This window comes from Protopterus annectens, chromosome 12.part0, assembly GCF_019279795.1.
Source record: "Protopterus annectens isolate FY-2018-M chromosome 12.part0, PAN1.0, whole genome shotgun sequence".
NCBI classification, from domain to species: Eukaryota; Metazoa; Chordata; order Ceratodontiformes; family Protopteridae; genus Protopterus; species Protopterus annectens.
Window position 1 is genome coordinate 398,284,563 of NC_056746.1, and position 20,542 is coordinate 398,305,104.

A 20,542-nucleotide genomic window follows, 5' to 3' on the forward strand; every position below is an offset into this window, starting at 1 on the left:
CTTTTTTTTTGTCAGCCCAACTTGAGGTGACTTAATGGTTTGGGTACATAGGAGGTGCCCTGAAGCTTTATGCCCGGCTTATATTTCCTTAGTAGGATATAAACAGTATTGCTAAGGCTACTGCAGCAGTCAACATTTGAACATCTGTTGTTATGTTAAGTTTACTTGGACATATGCAGCATGCCTTGTTCCTCAACTGTAGACATCCAGGTTCCTTTGCAAGAGTCTTCTTCCTCCTCTTCACCTTTTTATCAGAGGAGAGTTTCTTTGAAATTCATGTTCTTTCCACATTGACTACTGTCTTGGCTCATGGGACATTTTCCCTCTTCCTGCCTTGGGTGCTTCAGTACTTCCCTTGATGATTTTAGAATTTCCATTGATCCAGTGTTGTGTTTTCCATCCATCTTAACCTGTGCATTATCAGATCTACCTTTGAGCCAATGCCGGCACCTTCAGAATCTTCAGTCCTGAAACTCTGCCAATGATACCTGTAACTCCCTTCTCTAACGGTCTTTCCTCAAATCTCATTTATCATCATCACCATCAAGTTGTGGTCCGAGAGCTCTGTTAAGAAGTATCCCTTTATACTTGTCTTATTCATCACTTTTGCCTCCTCTGTATTTTCTTAGTGTAATTTTCTTCCTAGTAATGTGTATGACAGGTTAGCATAAGGTGCTGGGTCCCATACAGAATGCCGACAGCTCACAACTCCGACACCCATATGGCCGACGTTCAGAATATCGACAATGGGGAAATACTATCTCCCAAAAGTGCAGAATGGAAAAATTTCCATTCTTGCACTGTAGTGCATATGGGTGACAGTGTTTTGGGCTCTGTGTTCTGTAGGTAATCCAAGGTGTTCGTTGTAGTTTTTGTTAGCATATTAGGTAGGTGTTAGCATTTAGGCATGCTCTTTCCTTAAAAAAAAAAAATAAAATAACTTTCTTAAGTTCTCTGTCTTAGTGTGCTATCTTAGAAGTAGTTTATAGCTGCTGCTATTATTGTGGCTTACTGTTGTAGTATTTCAGTGTTCTGTGCATACTGTTTTTTGGTATTATGGACAACGTTTTAGGTTTTAAGAAGTGCATTGTGCAAACTGTATCCACAGGATGCCCATGTTAAGTCCATCTACTATTTGGGTGTTGGATGTTAACTGCCTGGCCTGCTCCACATTTGGTGCCAGAGCCCCGGATGACAGGAAGGCTAAGATGTTTATGGAAAACCTTTTCCAACTCTCAGCTGCTGCTGCTTTTTCTTCTCCCTCTCCCAGTAAGAAACCAGATAGGAGGGAAAAAAGAGATATAAAGAACCCCCAAAAGTCCCTTCCTGATGTGTCACCTGGTGAGCAAAGGGAAACTGCAGCAAAAATCAAAAAACAGCTTAAAGCAGCTTATCAACTGAGTCATCCAAGAAGTCCCACCTGACCAGTGTGGATCTGGGGTCTATTCAAGATTTATTTTACTACCAAAGAAAAAATTAGGACCTTTGATCCATTTTGGATCTCAGCAAGTTGAATTGATTTATCAAGCAAACTAAGTTCCAGATGTTCACAGTGAAGTTGATTCTACCTTTTCTGTGGAAGGATGACTGAATGTGCTTGGTGGATCTCAAGGAACTTACCATCACATAAAGATAGCAAGGCATTCCAGGAGGTTTCTGTGCTTTCAGTAGGAGCCAGTCATTACCAGTTTCCAGTGCTGCCCTTTGGCCTCACCACAGCTCCCTGGGTGTTGACTGAATGCATGGCAGTAGTCCACTCACTGGGTGTTGACTGAATGCATGGCAGTAGTAGTAGACTGGCTTAGGCTGTAGGGGATCCATATCTTTTCCTACCTTGGATGATGACCACTTCCACAAGGCCATTTCCTGATCAAAGTTTGGGATTCCTTGCTCCAGCTGTGTTTGTCCTTGAGCTTAACAGTGAACTACTAAAAACCCAGCTTAGAACAGGTTCAGGTACTGCAAATGGTTGCCATTTTGATATGGTTAGTCTGACAGCCAAACTACCTTCCTCAAGGCAAAGGCTCTTTGTATGCTTTTCAAATCTTTCAGTTTTGCTAGCCACTTTGCATCTTTTGTTCTGTGCCTTCTTGGACATACAGCCACTTCTGTTTGTCTAGTTCCTTTGACAAGATTTCACATGTAGATACTCCAGTGGACTGTGGAAGTTCACCGGTCTTACCTGACCTTATCCAATGAATTTTCCAGTCCCTCTAGCAAATGTCTGTCATCAACACATTCAGAGGTGTTTGGAATCTCCACTGGTCATGGCAGGTCCAACATTTGTTGTTCCCCATGTTAATGCTACAATGACCATAGAGTCTTCCCTTCTGGGGTCGGGGTTCATTTAGAAAGGAAGACTGTTCAGGGCACCTGGTCCCAGGCTGAGGCCAGTCTTCACAACAGCATCTTGGAGATGAGGCTGGTCTTCCTAGTGTTTCCAGCCTTACAGGACCTTCTTCCCAAGGATGTGATTGCCATTCAGACTGACAATATGTCAGCGGTTTGGTTATTTGAACAAACAAGGAGGAACTCTTATAGTATTCCCTGTGTCAGGAGGTCATGAGAGTTTGGCAATGGGCGAAGTCTTTATTGTTTCTGATCTCAATGCACATCCTGGAGACGTTCAGTATCCTGGTTGGACAGTCTAAACAGATGCTTTCCTCAGCCACGTGAGTGGTCCCTGAATCCAGAGATAGTAGCATGGATTTTTAACCACTGGGTCACCTCATGCTGCAACCTGTTTGCTTCTCTGTCCAGCACAAAATGCAGCAGTTTCTATGCATTGATACTGTCAGATGGACAGTTGATGAGGCATACTTGTCCCTTGGGCCTACTATACACCTATCTGCCGACTCCGCTGATAATCCACGTTTCTTCAAAAGGCAGCCTGTTGCAAAGTAACTGGCATCCTCATTGCCCATTTCTGGCCCTGGCAAGTTTAATTTCCCTTCCTTCAGCTTCACCTTCACCTGCTCTGGGCTCAGGATCCTGTTCTGGGTCTGATTTTTCATCCGTCTGGCCTACTTGTCCCAAACTTTCACTCTCCCAAACTAACCACATGGATCCTACAAATTCCACTAAGAACCATGGATTTCAGGCTTTGAGAGAGAGAGAGATTTATTCACATCCTTCTTTCCTCCCAGAAGTCTTCCAATAGAAAGGTTATGTCAGTAAGTGGAAGAAGTTTTCCATTTGGGCCTCTTCCAGGTGCTTGGAACCTAGATGATATCCTGAATTTCTAGGCTGATCTTTTTCACTCCAGTCTCATTTTACTGTAGCACTAAAGTTCAGTTGCATACACAATGGCAGAGACAGTACACCAGTGGTGGCCCTTAAGCTCTCTTAGGTCTTTTTGAGAGGCACCTTTTCATTATGTCAATTCTTTCCTTTCCAAGTAGCCCGCCTTGATACCTGAATCTGTCATTATTGCAAGGTATTCAACATATTGATCATTTTTGCAGTAGCCTTAGCTATAGGGGTTATATCCTGCCAAAGATATAACAGCCAGCCAGCTTCCATAGTTTAAGAACACCTTTCACTAGCTCAAACCATTAGGTATTTAGAGCTGATCTGTCCAAAATCACAAGTTTGAGTGTCAAGCCCTTCAGAGCTTTCCCGCTGTTGACGAGAGCATTCCACTGCAGACTTTCGAGGATCAACAGTTGGCATGTGCTGTTCCTTTGCTGTGTAGATGAATTCCTTTTGGGGAAAAGCCTTCCACATTAAAAAAATTGTTTAAATGTACTTTCTTGCTTTGGAAAGTTATTTTTAATTTAGAGTTTGTGTTTTATTGAACTGTCATGAGTTAAATGAGAGCACGTTTATTTCCTGTTAGTTTAAATGTTTATAAAGTAACTGAAAACCATTTTTTCTGTAAAGAAAGTGTGTTTATTTTACTTTTTGGAGCTGGCAAACTGCATTAAAATGCTTTTTAATGTATTTTGTGTGAAAAAGTGGCTTTAAACAACTTTAATTTTTTACCAGCTTATGCAACTTATTTTCCCTGGGAAAGAGGCAATATTTTCAGCTTGACCATGGAACAAACTACCAGCCCCACAATTGGTCCTTCTTCCAGCCAAAAAAGAAAAAAGTTAAGCAAACATCCTTTGCCATCACAGCAAGCTAGCAGATTGCCTCAGCTGCAGATGGGTGACTGCTGTGGCCAAAGCTGGTTCCTCAGGCAATTAATCTTTTACCCTAGATCCCTCTGGTATTCTCTACAGCTATATTGGACAGGGGCTTAGCCACATCCTCTGCAGCTGTTGTAGTCCCCTCATTGGGCAAGGGAAAGCCACTCTTGTTGTGCCCATCCTGGGGAAACTGCTGCTGCCATTAACACCACCAGTGTCCCTGTTCTACTTGTCAAAAAGAAACGGAAACTAAACATGTTTCTACTTCTCCTCAAATTTCGCAAGACAAGAGTAGCTTACCAGATTTTGCTCAGGGTTTAATTCAAACTGTTGACTCTTCTTATACGGTGGTTACTGGTGAAAGAAGGATGCCTTTATATATATATATATATATATATATATATATATATATATATATATCTATATATATATATATATATATATATATATATATATATATATATATATATAATATATATATATATATATATATATATATATATATATATATAAAAGAGATTCAAGAATCTGAGTCTGAACTTTGAAGATCAGTGGACAAATGCTGGGTTTTCTCCTCAGTTTTCTGATTTAGACTCTGAGGAGAGCACAGTATCCGATTCTTCCAGTGAGATTTTCCCTTTTTCTGAGTCTATTTCCAGAGTGTACCAATATTTTCAGTGGGAGAATACTGAAGTTTTTCAGTCTCTCTGTAAATACTGTGAGCTGTTACACATGGAATTTCCAGAATCTTTACCCATTTTCCATTGCTGTTGGCTTTGGAAGATGTGTGCGTTGTTGTCTGCAACTTTCCTGACATACAGCCTGCTGCCCCTAGAAAAGAAGATAGATTTATAAAGTTCCTCAGTCTTTTAAGTTTTTGTATATTCATCTCAAACCTGACCCAGCAGCTATAGCTTTAGTTAATCCTACTGCTAAACATTTTGATAATTTTAGTCCTACACTTTCTGACAAGGATGGGAAAATAATTCATAGTGTAGGATAAAAGTGTATGCTTCTGCAACTTTGTACCGTCAGGCTCACAGTCTTCTGACTAACTGTGAAAGTATGAGGGATGCTTTGTCTGCAGAATGATATTGTGAGGAAAAACCTGCTTTAAATGGTTTAATTTCTTCCATGTTACAGGTCACAGCTATGACTCTTGATGCATGCACTGGTACTGTTTGAGGAGGTTTGCCTGGCTGAGTTCTTGGAACCTTCCAGATGAAATGAAAAATGAGATTTTAAATTCTGCTCTAGCTAGAAAGTTAGTTTTTAGTCCATCTGCTGCAAAGGCTATCAAAAAGTGTGATTAGATAGATAAGCTTGTTCAGGGAGTCTCTCACTATTTTTCAGCCATCATTTTCCAGATTTTTAAGAGATTCTCTAACCCCTCATCTGGTTTTGGCAAGAAACAAAATAAACAATCTCAAGAAAATGCTGCTAATCACACCTTTAAGAAGAATTGGTTAGAGTAATACAAACCCCCCCCCCCCGCCATCCAAGGACAGTCCTGCAAGTAAGAATGATTATTTAAGGGAATTTGCAATCCCCCTCCCATCCTGGCAATCCCATTTCCCTTATAAAAAGTCTGAATCTCCACTTTTTTTGGCAACAGATACTTTCAGACAAATGGGTTCAAAAGATCATTCATCACAATTACAGATGGCAGAGGGAGGAAATTACCCCTTTCCAGGGGTTAATTCCTTATCCACCAGATCAGACTTTTATTTCCTGCTGTCCTTAAACATTTGCTGTCTCTGGAAATAATAGAATCAGTTCCTCCTTCCCAGAGTGGGAAAGGGTTTTTATCCAAGAATGTTTTAGTGCCAAAGAAAGAAGGTAAGAAATAAATAAAAAATGTTTGAAGACCAGTTGTGGATTTTTCTTTCCTAAACCAATTTGTGTTCGTGCCCAGGTTCAAAATGCTGTAATTTCACAACCTTTGTTACCCCTTCTTCCTCATTTGTTTCCTGGTAATGCTAGAATTAAAAGATGCTCATCACATCCCTATTCATCCAGACCTCAGCTGTTTCTTAAGGTTCTGTGTGTATGGATCACAGACTATCCACTGCACCAGGAGTATTCACAAAGTGTCTAGTTCTAGTTATAGCTAATTGCAGGCTACAGGTTATCCACATTTTTCCATATTTAGACAACTTGCTTATCTTTGCAGGGTCAAGTGTCAGGAATCTTTGACTTGTGTGAAAGATCTTGTACACAAGCTGTGATTCCAAGAGAACATTCAAAAGTTTTTTTTTTTTGGTTCCTCCTCCTATGATTGTAATCCTGGGATGTCTTCTTGGTACCTCAATTCAAAGAGCTTTTTTCCACAGGAAAAAATAGATCTATACATAGATATATTTCTAGGGTTTCCACTCGGACGTCTGTCACTGTGAGGGAATATCTCAGGATTTTGGGTCTCATGGCATCTATGGTTTTCACAATGCCCTTGGCAAGACTCCCCATGAACAAGGTACAGTGATATCGGAAGTCTCTCTGGTCTCAACACCAACACCCATTATCTTTTCAAATCCCAGTTCTGGGGTTGTCAGGCTAGAAATCACTTGGTGGAGATGGCAAATCTTCCTAAATCCAGGTCTCCCCCTCTCCTCCCCTACTCTAAAGCAGTCAGTCACCACAGAAGCCTCGGACTTTGCTTGGGGAGCAGATTGAGGAGGGATAAAAGTGCAAGGTGTTTGGGACATAAAGGACAGACACAAGCACATAAATATAAAGGAGATGCTTGCTGTGATCAAGGCACTTAACTCGCTGAATCGTCTTTGGTCCCTTCTGCCTCCAAGTTGTTACAGACAAAAACACAGTTCTGTGGTACGTCAGCAAGCAAGGGGAAACCAGGTTTTATCCCCTTTCCAGACTAGCCATGTTAGCTTGGGATATAGCTTCACAGTACAATGTACACTACAGGCATCTTACATCCCATCAGAGGAAAACTGTGTGGCAGGTAAACTGAGCAAGGCAAAGGCAGACCCTCATGAATGGAAACTAAATCAGGGGGTCTTCCAAGATTTGATTCATCTGTGGGGAATTCCTCAAGCAGATCTCTTTTCATCCTCTCTGAACAATTGACTGGCAAAATTCTGCTCTGGGGCTCCTTGCAAGAAGCCTGGAAGGTAGATGCCTTTTCTTTTCTTTTCAATGGACAGGAATGTTCCTGTATGCTTTACCACCCTTTCTACCTCTTCAGCTCTTCAAGTTAATAGAGGAGAAAAAAAAAGTCTGCTCCATGTAGTGTCACACCAGCCAGGTGGTCAGACAGAGATACATGCCCCTCCCACCTTCTGCAGCTCTTCAGTGGAAGAGCAATTAAAAAAAAAATAAAATGATCCAGGTACCTGGGGATCCTGAAATGCAAGAGCCAGTCTGATCCCATTTCTGCACCCTGCCACTGACCCTCTTTCCTTACATTATAGTAAAAAAATAAATAAATAAAACAAAGAAGATATTTTTTTTTTTAACTCTGGCAAACTGCACAGAAAGCTACAGCTCTCAGTTTTTACCTAGCTTTTTTCTTTTAACGTTGAATGGAAATGCATTACTGGCGTGATCTGGATCAGCTGATTGCATCCCTCACCCAACATTTTGCACCTAAATGGATGGCTGCTCCTTGAGATCTTTATTTTGTGTTAGAGAAGCTAACACTTGTTTTATTTGAACCAGCTGATCTAGCTGACTTGAGATTCTTAACATGGAAAAGTGTTTTACTGATTGCTTTGGTATCTGCAAGAAGAGTATCTGAGTTGTAAGCACTTATGGTGAGTCATCCCGGTTTCATTTTCCAGCGAGAGTTTCTTTGAGAACTAATCATTCTTTTATACCTAAAGTGGTATCCAAGTTCACTTTAAGCCAACCTATCCATCTTCCCATGTTATTTTCTGAACCAAAAAATGAAGGAGAAAGGATACTCCATACCTTGGATGTCCACAGACAACTCTGGTGCTATCTTGACAAAAAAAATCTTTCAGATCTGTGGATCACTTGTTCATTTCTTGTGATTGTATGAAGGGAAACCTTTGTCAAAACATACCATTTCCAAATGGTCGTCCCAGGCTATTACCTTTTGTTGTTCTTACCAGAACAAAAGTATTCCAGGCATTTTCAAAGTGAACTCTACCAGGGTCTTAGCTTTATCTATGGCTTTTTGTAAATGGATGGATTCTAGAAGTATTCTAGAAGCAACAATTTGGTCGTCTGTACATATTTTAACAAAGCACTGCAGTCTTTATTCCTTCTCTAGATCGAGATTAGGCTTTGCTAGGGCCATTCTCCAGCAGCTTCTTGACCGTTCTCTTTCCACCTCTCAAATGTACTAAGCAAAGGTATTCTACCCATAAAGCTTAGTCTGCTGCAGCAAAAGCTTAGTCTGCTGCAGCAGTCATGAATGTAATGAACATAGTACAGATGTGTAAGTAAACGTAGCGTAATAGTAGATTCTCTCTCTCTCTCTCTATATATATATATATATATATATATATATATATATATATATATATGTATAATAGATAGATTTTTTTTGCAATCTTAGCTATGTCCTTTTAAGGCTCAGTTCTCCTCTTGTCAGTTGGCATGAAAGCTCTTAAGGGCTTATTAGTCAAACCTGTGATTTTTAAGCAGCTTAGGTCTAGCGCCTAATGGTTTGAGTGGGTAGAAGGTACTCTGAAACTTTGGAAGCTGTCTGGCTATGTCATTGGCAGGATATAACCAACATAGCTAAGGCTACTGCAGCAGTGATCATTCAAACTTCTGTTGTTATGGTAAGTTTACTTATAGAGCTGTGTTTTCTTACCAGATCTTTTATACCTGCAGCCACAGTGGCTTTAAAGCTTTTGTCTTGGAAAACTCTCTTTCTGGTTGCTGTTACATCAGCAAAAAGGGTGTCTAAATGTAAAGCACTATCCGCAGTTCCTCCTTATCTGGTTTTCCACAAATATTATTAAGGACCAACCCTTCCTTTCTGCCTTAGATAGCCTCTGAGTCTAATTTGAATTGGCCCGTTCATTTATCTGTTTTCTTTCCAGATTTCAGTAATGAGGGGGAATGCTTGCTGCATTGTTTGGATATTCAACAGTTGAGACTTTGTTTGGATTGACCCAAACATTTCAGGAAATCTCATCTGTTATTTGTCTCCTTTTCTAAGACACATCTTGCCAAGCCTGTATCTAAAGTGACCCTATCCAGATGACTTTTCTGATTGTATCTCCTTTGCATACTCCCTGAAAGAATTTTTTTACCTTTTAAGCCCAAGGCTCATTCCACTAGAGCAGTTGCTACATCAGCTGTCTTTTTCACTCAGGCTTCTATTGAGGACATAAGTGTGGCAGCTATTTGGTCTAGTACTCGCACCTTTGTGTTCCATTACAAATTGGTCATCCATTCTAGATTTAGAGCTTCCTCTGGTTCCACTGTTTTGCAGAGTGTTCTCTTGTAGCCCAACCCTGGGATTGGTACTGGCTGGTAATTGTGTCCCACAGGTTGTTGTGGATGAAAACATAATAGTGAATATGAAAGTTATGTACTTACCAGAATGATAAATCTATGTTAAATGTTCAGTTCATCTCAACCATTCCTCCTGCCATGCTCCTTCCAAACTGTCACATTTGTTTGCTGCTTCTGACTGGCTGTGTGGACTACAATCAAAGCTATACACGAGAGGACCCTCTTGCTGACTTTTACCTGTTACCTGTATATATTGTTTTTGTCTTTGCCCATTGCTCTAGGGGCAACAATGAGGCAAACTTGATCTGAGGAGAGGGAGAGCAGGGAGTTATGGGTAGATCAGTCAGAGCTCCATCACTGAAGATTCTGAAGGTGCCGGTTTTGGATCCAAGTTGGATCCAATAACCCACAGGTTCAGATGGACAGAAGAAGACAATACAGATCCATTGTTATGGTAAGCTTTTATTTTTGTAGAGTGAATGCTTCATAACAGGTTTTCTTGATCCATCTATTTGAGAGAGTTGCACAAAAATTTTAGAACATTTTTTTTTCCTGTATGGGTTGAGTGGCATTTTTCAAACCTTTGGATTCTGCTTCACTGGTGCTACAATGCCAGTACCTGTGCTTCATTTCAAGAGGTGTCCACTGGTTCTGCAGTTAATTGGTCAGCCAGTGCTGATACTGTTTGACTTCCAGAGTAGAGTAGCTCCTCCTGTACTATTTGACTGCTTCTTGCACCCAGGATGCCCAGTGTTGGCAATCCTGCTGTAGGCTTGTTTCATTGGTTGAGTTTGGTCCAGTTGCCGTAGTGCAGGTTTTGGATCCATTCATCTGAACTGGTGTTGAACCCTTGATGCTAACCCAACAGATTTTGGGAGTTCCTACATCAGTTGCTTGTTCAGTGCAAGTTGACGCATACAGTCAGGCAGAGCCCTTGTGTTCCTCCGCTGTTAGAGCCTTAAGGCATGTTGTCTTCCTTCTTTTAGTGACAGTGGACTCCAGAGTTCTTTCTCCAAGGCTATAAACCTGCAGGAGACTGTTCTTATTTTCAGTCTGAAAAATCAGTCATAGGAGGTATTCAGCTCTTTTCATGTGGGTGGAATGCAGTCCAAACATACAATTTCCTGCCAGTTTGTCCTTCAGAGGACCCTAACCTTGGTTAATTGTTACTTTTGATGTTGTTGAGTAATGGGTAATATGCTACTTAAATTCCCTAGTGGTCTTTTATAGTAGGTAACCTGTAATTACTTTAGCTGTTCTGGTGGGCTCTGTCCTGCAGTTTAGCGTACTCAGGATGCAAGGGGCACCAAGCATGTTTTGCACAATTTAGTAGTTTTATGATGTCTACCACAGAAGAGCAAGAGTGCCATCTCTCATCTTGTGTTACCCTGTGGTGATTACAACTATGAGTGTTTACCAGAATCATTCTGTGTCAAACGGTACACCCTTTAATTTTATTAGGGATACCATCCACAGTTCCTCCTTTTGTTTGCCTGTGAGTTGCAGGGTCTAGGCATGTTAACAGTTCTCAACAGGATCTTTGTTGACTCCCCTTTTCATTTGTCCTGTCAGTTCCAGTAATTGATAGATCACTTATTTTTGAACCTTTAGAAGTAGTACTTGTGCTGATGGTGGACTTTGTCATTGAGTATCCCCTTCTGATGTGTCCTGGAGATATTCCTTAATGGACCACTCCAGAGCAAAGTGGTTGGGTATGGGAGCTTTAGACTCGCTGAATGCAGGTAGTCTTCCCTTATTTTAGTTTTTGTTTCATCCTTCCAGAAGTTGTAAGTTTACCTTGGTCATGTCTTACCTCCATTTTTATTTTTAATTCTTATGAGAGAGTTATTAAGGTGGTAGCTGTGGCTCACAAACCCATGAGTGGATCAGGTTGGGGGGGGGGACTCCTTTTTGCCCTTCTGCCCCACTTGTACAAACCTCATCAGTCTCTTCTTTAGTAAGTCATCATGTCCGTGAGTGGGTTAAGTCAGAGGGTGCTATTTTGCCCCACTTGTAAATACCTTGCCAGTCTCTTCTTTGCTAAATCATCATAGATGGAAAATCTGCATGTCGGTCCATCTCTTTTAAAAGGAACGGAGTACATTACCAGAGTAAATCACCTGTCATGGCAGGTCTGCCACTACTGCAATGGTCAGCCAATGACTGTTTACTTTGGACCTTTATTGGGGTTCTTTTTCCTGAATGTCTACTGATGACCATTAACTTGATGCTTATATAGGGTTAGACAAAGTCTTAGGTTAATCTGACTCACTGTGGGTCCTTCTTCCTGAGATTGCTTCCCTTTTCTAAGAGACCATTGCATTAAGGTTCTCCCTGCTTGCCTTCTCTTCAGGCAGATACCCATGGCTGTATCTACAGGGGTGATTGTAAATTTCCACATTCTTGTTGCCCAGGAGAGCTAGCTTAAGTCTCTGACCTATGAGTTAATGAAGACTGAATCTCCTAGGCATATATGACTGTTGTGTACTTACCATAACACTGGGCCTGCTTAGATTTGGTCCGTTGACTGCCTGTGACCCCAGTTTGGGCAAAAGTGGGCATATACTGTCCTCTTCCTGCTATCTTTTTTGTTTTAGATTGGTCAGAAACCTAAAATTGGAGGAGATAGGTGCAGGTATTATGAGAAAGGAAGGTACTTGTATGTGACCCAAGAAGCTGTATTTTCTGAGCTTGGCAAGTTCAGTGTGCCTGAAGCTTGGGGGTTAACAAAGTCCGAGTCGTCCGAGCAGATCTAGCAGTATAGTCAGCTTGTAGCTTTCACTTACTGTTTGCTTCTCTAAAGCTGTAGAATTTTGTGGAATTTCCTCCTACTACAAAAGACATGCCATAGATATATGGTTGAGCTTCTCAACTGCCTGTAGGAATGCACATTGTGTCGGTGTGTGATGCCAGTGCTAGAATGGCATCTTCTCCAAGATTAGATTCTCTGCCTTGCACCAACTCTGTGGTGGGGTAAAGACTGGTTCCCTTGTGGCCATGAATTAGAAAAAGACTAAGTGGCTATGACATGTTAGGCACAGGAAACCAAGGAGCTCATGGCTGTTTAACATGCCTTCTTAAATTTGCACAGTACAGAAATGGAAATTAAAGAACTTAACCCAGGTTTGTGGGTGACATTTATTAGCTGTTTGTAGACTTGGGCATCCGGACAAATCATTACTACATGTTAGCACTACAGTGTTGTAGCTTTATTATTATTATTATTATTATTATTATTATTATTATTATTATTATTATCATCATTATAATTATTTTTGTTTTCCATATTGAGATTAAATGTTTTCTTTCATTCTGAAAACAGATGCTGAATTCTTCTTCAGAGCCAAATGGAAAAATGGTAGTATGGGCATGAAATTAGAATCTTGGCATTTTGAGGCAGTAGTATTGAAAAATATCTAGAGTGAGCAAACGTTAATATTTAATCTGGCAGTTGGCTCAGAGGGCTAAGAGTGTGAGATATTGTAACTTTGGTACAGAGTTTGATTCTCTCAGCCCTCATTTGCCTGCTGTGTGACCTTTAGCAAGTCTCTTAACCAGATAGTGCTTGGGGGCCCCTGGAAATTTTAGCTAAGCTCCTTAGTGTTCCCCCGAGTCTGCAAACCTAGTAGCAACCTATGACACATTTTGCAACTTTAGAAGGTTTTTCAATATTTTTATCTCCAAAATATAACAGGAGCCATTTATCCAGACTGCCTTACTAACTGCTATATTTTTTTCAGATCCAGGTGCAGATTGAGTAAGGATCGGGCTAGGCCTGTATGTAGCATTTCCATTCTGGAAGGGACATGGAAAAGATTCTAAACAGTAGACTGGTGGACATTTGAATGCTTATTCACTGAGTGCTGTTTGCACAGCTCATATAGTGAGATCTTATCAGTATGACTTGCTCTATGTCTTTGAATTTGTGCCTCCTGTGGTGAACAAGGGCAACCTTTTATATGGAAAGCCTTTAACAGTGTACCTCACAGAAGGCATGTAGAAAAATAAAAGGGTATAAGGGATGCCCTGAGTACATTAAAAACTGACTGTATGACAAGAAGCAGACATTGGGGTTTAGAGGGAACCTTTAAGGAGAAAAAGAATCAGTTATCGGTAGAATGTAACAAGATCCAGTGTTTTCAAATATTTATATTGGGTGTTACTATAGTTTAGAAAAGATTATATGAAGGTACAAAGATTGACATGGAAATGACAAATGAGGAAGCTGGTCTTCAAATGATCTGCTGCATTGAAATATACATTTTTGGTTGGGAGACCTTAAATAGAACATGGAAGGAAAGGCATATGGAAAGCAGTAGTCACTTAGCTGAATTATGGTTTGGACTATGATAGTAAGTGGTAGTACATTGTGATAGGCTAGTGATAAAGGCAGGTAAGAGGCTGCAGTGCATAGCAACAGGAGTTTGCTGTCCTGTATGTACACAGGACTGTTATAAGGCCGTGAGTGGTGGAATAATGCATACTGTCCTCGAGGCCATACAGACAGAAGTGAAATTAGACTGTTAGTCCATTTTGAAGCAGAGGGATAAAACCATTTCAAAGAATCAGATGACCCAAGATAAAGTAGTGATCTGGGATAAAGGAGGAAGATAGCAAGTGTCTGACATTGGTTTGCCCTTCTCTAGTCCACTATACTCTAGGCGTCTATGAGAGGAGTAAGTGCATGGCAGGCAGTGCTTCAAGCTGAGGGTGGGCTGGGATGGGTCTGTCCTTGGCCTTGCCAGGCCACTTACAGAAGCCTTCAATGGGCACATGTGCAGAAATATCTTGAGTGTTTGGGGGAAGGACTAACAAGCCCCATGCGTTGATGCAGGTGCACAGATCATTCATCAGGGGAATGGGTTTTAGGTTAACAAGGAAAGTTCTGCTTAACTCTGCAGCATAATTATGTAGTCTAGTAGGACATGGCAGTCCTGTGGTTCTGTGTCCCGGTGACCAGTCAATAAACTGCAAGGATGGTCTGTCCTGAAACATTTAGATAGTCATGGACTGGGAGGATGTAGAATGGGATAAAAGACACTTTCATGCCTGCCTGTATGACTGCTTCCCTTAGTCTTCTGTCTGCGCATCCAGTGCCAGGCCGCCACTGGATAAGAAACTAATGTGCTTAATACCTGCAAGAGTGGAACTGATAGTTGGCAAACTGGGAGGTAAGAAATGCCCATGATGTAATGCAGCAAGAAACATGAGTTAAACTTATGGGTGGAGGTACTAAAGATTGACTTTTTAAGCAGAACATTTTATTTTGTGATTCTTGCTTTACTGAGCCAGCAGTCAGTATTTTAACCTAGATGTTGAATTATTAGGACACCTTAGAAGTGTGAATTTGATATTTAGAGATGCTTATTTGCTGTGTTTGCAGTTGGTGTCGTATCCATCACCAGAAATATTTGTCTTCCACTGTGGTAATCGTGCTGCATGGAATAAATCAGCTGCATTTTTACAGATTCTATCTGCAGTTCAGACATCTCAGGAAAGCATTCAGACATGTAAGTTAAATGCTTGTATTTTAAAATAAAAGTTTATAGATACAAAAAACATGATACTTTACCCTTTGATGTTGAAATGCATTCTGATGGTATTTTTCCTTTACATGTGACTGCTTTTCTTTCCTTTTATAGTAGACTTCTTATTTGTTTTTTGATGGCTGAAAAGATGCTGTAAGCACCTTCTGTGAGTGCCAGCACATGCCTTGCCTTCTTTTTTGCTTTACTCGTGTTATGTTTTGAGCTACTTTTTTCCCCCTGAGGGAGGTACTTTGGGACAGTATTCTTTGGTATGGAACAAGAAGAGAATATGATGTGGGAAACTGGAAAATAAAATATCAGGTGGTATACATTCTTTTGTTTGTCGCTACAACCCATTTAGCGATTTGTGCATTCTTACTGTACCATTAAATTGTAATTTGCATCTTAAATGGTGAAATAGGCTCCTTGGCATTCTAGATAGCCCACTGCTTGCAGTGGCTACTTATATTTCCAATAACTGACTGTATAGCTTGCTTATTCTGGAATTATATTGTACTGATTTGAGTCATTACCTTTAACCTTAAAGTGACAGCTCCATAGATGTCAATGTCTATACCAAAACTCCTGGTCTGTTCCTTGTCCAGGTACTTGTGCATTACCTGTTTTCACAAAGCTGTAAAATAAAAACTGAGACTCTGCCCCAAACTCTGTTCATGCATGTAATAATATAATTTTCCCTTTCTGTATTAACATTATTCTGTTTTAATCTTGGGATGGTAATATTGTATGTTAGTCTAACAGACTTTGAATATGGTGTTTCCTGCAGGACATTTGTTTGATCCCATATCCTCTTCTTCTGCATTATGTGACTATTGTACAATTTGCTTGACTGTCACAAACCTCTAGTGACCTTTTTGGAAGGCAAACAAATAAATATGTTAATTCTGGCATATACTGCCCCCATCATCAAGTTTTTTTTCTGTTCCAGAACAGTGGGCTTTTCACATTTTGATTTTTTCATCTACCCTAGCCACAATATTTCAGTTTGTATTTGATTCCAGTGCACCTATATAGCTGGCCCCAGACAAATGAATGCATTCGTTAGAGTGATGCAAATAAAAAGGAATTCCTGCCATTAATATAAAATGGTGCCCGAATTAAGTAAGTTGCAGTTAGAGCTCATGAAATTAGTATAGTTTCAGTCTTTTGATATTAGCCAAAAGTGCTGCTCTTGGCATCCACAGTGTGTCCAGAATTATCTTCTTCTGCATTTCTTACAAGGTTACATGGACTTGTAGTGTATTGATTGTAAATTCATTTTAATAGTGCTTTTGTTTCCACCTGCACATCCTGGTATTGTATGACTTTAGTGTCTTATACAGAGAAAGACATGATCAACAGGTGTAGACTCCATACGAGATAGATTCAGTGGTTCCTCATATCAAATTGGACTCAACAGTAGCTTCTGTTTTCATTACTGTGGCAGTTCCAGGATTTTTTCAAGAATATACTTCTGTGGATATGAATCCGAACGACTGCTTTTTGCAGATGTTACCATTTTAACTAACTAATTTACATTCATCCCTTAAAGAATCTTCTGATAAGCTTTTCAGTTTTAGTAAATTACAAACATATTTAATAATTTTTAAATTTCTTCTTTTAAACAAACACACTGGCCTATCTATTTTATCACATCTTAATTTTGCTCAAGAATTTAAGATCTTTTATATTTTGGAATTAATATCCAAATATCTGGCAATGTAATAAAAAGTATAGATTATTTAAAAGCTGTATACTTCTCAACTATTTGAATCTTGTAATAAATTAGATCTTTCATTTGAGGATAGACTTCAGTTATTAAAATGTTTATTTTACCCCAAAACTTGGATATATTGCAAGCAACTTCTTTCTATACTAATAAATAATGTAATGGGATCCTATCTCGCCTACATTCATAACAGATGGGTTCGGAGCCGATCCATCGGCTCCGACTCGGCAACTAATACACTAGCACGAAGTCTCTCATTGGCTGGGCTACTCCCTATCCCAGGATGCACTACACCTGCTTCCCCAGATCTCGTTTGCCGCTTAACAAGCTGGACGTGGTCTCGACTTGGCTGGAGCTAAGTGGTTCTTTTTACCTTATTGGTCTTTGACCTAGGGAATTTTTTGTCTATATTAACCAAACAGCTGTTTTAACAGCTATTTCTCACTAGTTCTTACTATTTTGAGTGATTGAGTTTTCTAGAAAGATTTATTTTAGTCAGTCGGGCAAGGCCCGTTTAAGTTAGAGGGCCTTTGCCCTACCTTTGAGTACTATTAGGCTTTAATTAATTTTTGGTTAGTTGTTTTTCGGGCAAAGCCCGTTTAAATTAGAGGGCTTTGGGCCGTTTAACTTGTTTTTGATTGTTGTGAGGTAAACTTTCAACAGTACTCGCGCCAGTGTGTCTCGCGCTTTTCAGTTGGCGCTATTTGTGTATTGTGCTTTGCTTGTAACTTTTCCATACAGTTTTCTTGTTGTGGCTGTATCATGTCTAAGGAACAAAAGTCAGGTTTCAAAAAATGCACTCGGTGCAATTATAAAATGTCCATTACAGACAGTCATTCTGTCTGTGTTTATTGTTTGGGGCCGAAACATCTGCAAGAGACTTGTAGTGTCTGTCATGCGTTCTCCTCTAGAGTTCTTCAAGAACGCAAGAACAAATTAATATTGAAAGGACTTATCAAACCTTCTTTCGAGGAAGCCTTAGATCCACCTGTTGCTTCCAAAAAGAAGAGATCGTCGGCTCCGACAAGCCCGTCGGAGCCGACTTCAAAAAAGCCAAAATTGACCTCTTCTTCCTCGGCTCCACTGACTTCGGGGCCGAGGGTCGAAGGGTCTGCCTCGATGCCTCCTGCCTCGGCTCCATTGCCTTCGGAGCCGCAGGTGGGAGTATCGAGAGGTGAATCACCTCCATCGGTTCCAATGGCTTCGGAGCCGGTGGAGGTGTGCAGCTCAGACTCTTCCCCCTCGGCTCCGAAGAAGGCTCCTTCGGCGCCGATGGTGGTCCATGCTGTGGTGGAGTCGGCGCCGACAGTGTTGGAGCCGTTTCGGAGCCGGTCCCCTTCTCTCTCGGAGCCGAGAGGAAAGTCTTCTCGATTGTCTACCTCCTCTAAATCATCGAGACTCTCAGATTCGGACCTGGATAGGGTTATACAGAGGCTATTTCAATCTCCAGTGTTTACTAAATTGGTCTCGGCTCCATCTCAGTTAGCTTCGGAGCCGATCCCCCCTCCAACACATTTGATTCCTCCTCCAACCTCTTCGGAGCCGTTGGAGCCGGTGGTGGTGGAGCATAGTGGAGCCATACGGTCGGAGCAGAGACCCCTTACAGGCCTCTCGGTGCCGACTGTGCTTCCTACCCTGTCCTCCGGTTCAGGGTTTGGCACTGCGACCTCTTCAGCCGGAGCCGAGGGGAACACCTTGGGTTTGGGTGCTTCGGTACCTAGTCTTCCTCTCGGAGCATCGGCTACTGGAATTCCTGGTGCCATCGTGGCCTCTAGACCAGTGACCTCCTTGGATTCTGGAGGTCCGGCCTTTGAGGCCATGAGGAGCGCGCTAGCCATGTCTGTGCCGGTTCAACAAGATTCTACCTCACCGTCCCTAGATTTGGAGACTGGTGCCTCTGTTGTGTTGCAACTCCCCGGCAGCGGGGCCCCAGGGCCTGAGGATACCCCCATCGGCGGTTCTCTTCTTCCGGGTGGTCCGTCCGAATCTGCTTCGGACGAACCTCCAAGGAAGAAATTGTGCAAGAGGAAGCACGTAGACTCCCAAGATGAGTCTGTTACATCGGATACTGACCTCGATGACGCAGAAGGGTCTCCCAAATCATCTTCGGATGATATCTCCTTCTCAGACATCTTGGAGATTCTGAGACAGAGAGGTGACTGGCAAGCCAAAACCCCTTCAGCTGAGGAGTCAGTCTTCCTCAAGGCCTTTGGGGCCCAGCCTTCCGCCTCCTGGGTGTCTCCGCACTTCGATGAACTCCTTGATTTGGTTTCTCAAGGCGTGGGAACACCCTGATTCTGTGGAACCGGTGCCTGCGAGGCCCAATAAATTTTTGTCAGCCCCCCCCCAGAAGGAGTTTCTCACAAAGGGTGTGCCTGTAGATGCTTTGGTGGTGGCTTCTGCCACACAGCAGGACGTGGCAGAGGCTTCGACGTCTGTTCATCCTCCTAATAAGGATTCTAGGAGCATGGATAGGTGCAAGCGTACCCTGTCTTCAGCGGCCTTTGCCTTACGGTCGCTGAACTACTTATGTCATTTTACGAGGCTCCAAAGGGATCTCCTTAAAGAGCTAAATGACTCCCTTGTTGGGAATCTACCTGAGGCGCTGGCCCCGACTGTTGGCGCTCAGATGACTACCCTCCTTTCTATTGTTAACTCGTCCATGAGGCTCATTTCATATGCGGCCGAAGGGGCGAGTAGAGCAGCGGGAACAGGCGTTGCCCTCAGGAGGCAAGCCTGGTTACGCTTGTGTTCGTTCGCGGAGGCCTTCAAGTCTTCCTTCACGCCCCTTTGATGGGTCATCTTTGTTTGGACCCAAGGTGAAGGACACACTAACTCGGTGCGAGCAGGAGGGCAAGACTTTGACTGCCGTTGGGGCCCGATTTTCTGCTCCTTCTAGGCCTTACCCTAAGGCTCAGAGAGGAGGGAAAATGTGGTTTAGAAAATCTCAGAAGTCTTTCCCTACTCCACCCAGTGATTCCCCCTCCAGAGGCAGGGGATTGGAAGACGCCGCCCCAGAGGTGGCAGAGGCCCCCGTAACTCTGGAGACCGCGATTCCTTTCGTGGTTCTTCATACAACCAGCGTCCCTGAGTTGTTGCCCGACTGTGCAACTCCGGAGCCAGTCGGGGGTCGGGAAATCCCGGACGTACCACCCAGTCAGCGGGATCAGGCAGCATTAGAGGTTTCAAAGCTGCTAGAAAAAAGAGCCATCCAGCCTGTCCCCATCGACCAGATCGGATCAGGAACTTACTCAAAATTATTTTTGGTACCAAAAAAGACAGGGGACTTCAGGCCCATTTTGGACCTCAGTTCATTGAATCGTTTCGTAAAGAAGTCCAAATTCCGAATGGTCACTCTTCAATCTATTCTTCCATTGCTGGAAAAAGATGCATGGATGTGCTCCATAGATCTCCAGGACGCTTACTATCACATTCCCATAGCTCAAGAGTCCAGGAGACACTTACGCTTCCGCCTCGGAGTCAGTCATTTCCAATTCCGAGCACTGCCCTTTGGTCTCACCACAGCCCCCAGGGTGTTCACCAAGTGTCTGGCAGTGGTGACTGCTCACCTGAGAAGTCTGGGATTCCAGGTGTTTCCATATCTAGACGACTGGCTCCTTACTGCCACCTCCGAGCATCTACTACTACAGGCGCTCAGAGCCACGTTCACCTTGGGCCGTTTCTTAGGGATCACGTTC

At 42.1% G+C, this 20,542-nt stretch overlaps 1 protein-coding gene across 1 annotated transcript in view; it reads left to right on the forward strand.

The window, feature by feature from the left end:
* Nucleotides 1-20,542, forward strand: part of REXO5 (RNA exonuclease 5) — a 1,525,618-nt gene that overhangs the window by 268,967 nt on the left and 1,236,109 nt on the right. The window contains exon 4 of the mRNA XM_044089498.1: nucleotides 14,971-15,097. Coding sequence (XP_043945433.1) covers nucleotides 14,971-15,097 — 127 coding nt within the window. The remainder of the gene's footprint in view (nucleotides 1-14,970; nucleotides 15,098-20,542) is intronic.